This window comes from Etheostoma cragini, chromosome 12, assembly GCF_013103735.1.
Source record: "Etheostoma cragini isolate CJK2018 chromosome 12, CSU_Ecrag_1.0, whole genome shotgun sequence".
Lineage (NCBI taxonomy): Eukaryota > Metazoa > Chordata > Actinopteri > Perciformes > Percidae > Etheostoma > Etheostoma cragini.
In genome coordinates, this window is record NC_048418.1 from 25,227,894 (window position 1) to 25,229,902 (window position 2,009).

The following is a 2,009-nucleotide window of genomic DNA, read 5'->3' on the forward strand; positions in this document are numbered from 1 at the left end:
CAGAGATTTCACCGGTCGGACGTCACACACCAGACGGTCTGCGGCGGCGGTTTTGCAGAGCGTGAATGCTCTGAAACAAATGCCTTGAGCCATAATCCTTCATCTTGATACCAGATATTTTGTTGTTTGAGGTTTTTAAAGCCAAAGCTTCTGATCAATGGCCAGTGCTGTCCTTGTGTTTGTCGCCGTGTGCAGCAGATCCGTTTCCTATTATGTGTTACATAGACAGGTTAGAGGTTCCACAGGAGGGGAATGACATTCCCTGAAAAAAAGATTGTTCACTCGAGTCCGAGTTTGTGTGAGACTTATGCCTACCATCAACAAGACATGTGACACCGTTTCCCATGGAACGTTAAAGACTCCTAATATGTAAGACCGGGGATCTTGCATGGTCCCACACAGGACTACAACTAGAACTGTTTTGGGAAATGTAACCAAGCTAGTGTAGAGTTAAATAAAGTTTAAACGTTGCATCACTATGTCATTTCTTTTGTGTTAATGTATTTAAATGTATGCTGCAGTTGGCTTGAGAAGATATGATTTAATTCAGTGGCGTAGGCTCCGTATCATGCTGTTTAATTATCATCTTTTTTCTCAGTGAAGAGTAGATCAAGACAGCCCTTTTTTCTCGCACCTACAGCCCCCCCCCCCAACTCTGTCTCTGTCAGATAGATTAAAACTTAAAACTATTAACCTATAGAAAGAACCCGATTGCTTCACAACAGGAAGTCTCCAACCCCCTGGTGTCTTAGACATGGCTAAGATAAGAAAATGTTGATTAACTGTATTTTGTTACAACTTCTCACTTGAAATGATAATAACCTTTTGATCTGTGTCCACAAACGACCCCAAAAGGGGGGAGTTAGAGCATGTCCTTCCTCATTGGACAGTGAAGACACCAACAAGACTCGTCCTATGTGACCATGCCGACGAAGAGCCAATAAGGACCACACCAAACGATCTAGACAACGGGGGGGGCCTGACTCTAGCAAGACTCATGATTTCATTAGGACATGGGAATTGAATCCTTCCAGTGCTGGGACTTACTGGTGCGCAGGGCCGAGGGCGTGACCTCAATCTCGCTGGCGGCCTGGTAGGGCTGGAAGGCCGAGGCTCCGCTGCCAGCACTGAGGTCTGCAGCAAACAGATCGGGGCTCTGGGTCCCTGTGGAGCTGGCGCTGGTGCCATCGCCCCCATGGTGGGGCTCCTGCTCCTCATACACTGCTATCAGCTGCAGGAGGAGAGATCACAAGATGTTAGATTTAAGAACACGCTGCTTCATAAAATGCATATCGTTAAACTTCAACCGGCTCAACTGATGCATGTTCTCAGAAAGAAAGGGAGGAGAGGATGGAGTACAACAAAAGAAATACAGAAAAGTAGACTACAATTAGAGGTTTTTTTGTATTTGACAAAAATAAAGCGTAACACCAAAACAATATTATCTAGTACACTGGGATCATCTGGAAATATGAGCAAAATTAACACAGAGAGGGGCATATGAATGTAAGAAACAAGAGGTTAATAGAGTATAAATCCCCCAAAATAACGGAGAAAAAAAGGAAAGTAACAGAGGGGTGGGAGAGCAAAGAAGAAAAAGATTGGATTTAGGAAGAAAATCATTGCTTTCCCTCAGAAATTGTTGCATAAAACCCCAAAAGGTTAAGCAGCATATGTGAAAATAAGGAGATACAATAATGAACCTGAATGAGCAGAATATGGGCGCTTTAAACAACAATCTCCATAAAACACACTACTACACACTTAACGTCACATATATGGCGACGTTGGAAGAGAAGTATTAGCTCACATAATTATTTTTACACACACACACCAAATTCAACTACCAGTTTCCAGTACATTAAACCTTCTTTGTAGCCACATATAGCCTGAGAGCTGTGGGGTTTTATAGCACGCTGGACAGGCTCCCTGGTGAGAGGAACAGGCTCTTAAGGGGAACACACACACACACACACACACACACACACACACACACACACACACACACA

At 43.8% G+C, this 2,009-nt stretch overlaps 1 protein-coding gene across 12 annotated transcripts in view; it reads right to left on the minus strand.

The window, feature by feature from the left end:
- Positions 1 to 2,009, minus strand: part of pard3ab (par-3 family cell polarity regulator alpha, b) — a 229,154-nt gene that overhangs the window by 144,782 nt on the left and 82,363 nt on the right. For all 12 annotated transcript variants that reach the window (XR_004658687.1, XM_034887133.1, XM_034887134.1 and 9 more), the window contains exon 3: positions 1,048 to 1,231. Coding sequence is in view for 11 of the 12 variants with exons in the window: in XM_034887133.1 (XP_034743024.1) it covers positions 1,048 to 1,231 (184 nt within the window). In the remaining variant the exon portion in view is untranslated. The remainder of the gene's footprint in view (positions 1 to 1,047; positions 1,232 to 2,009) is intronic.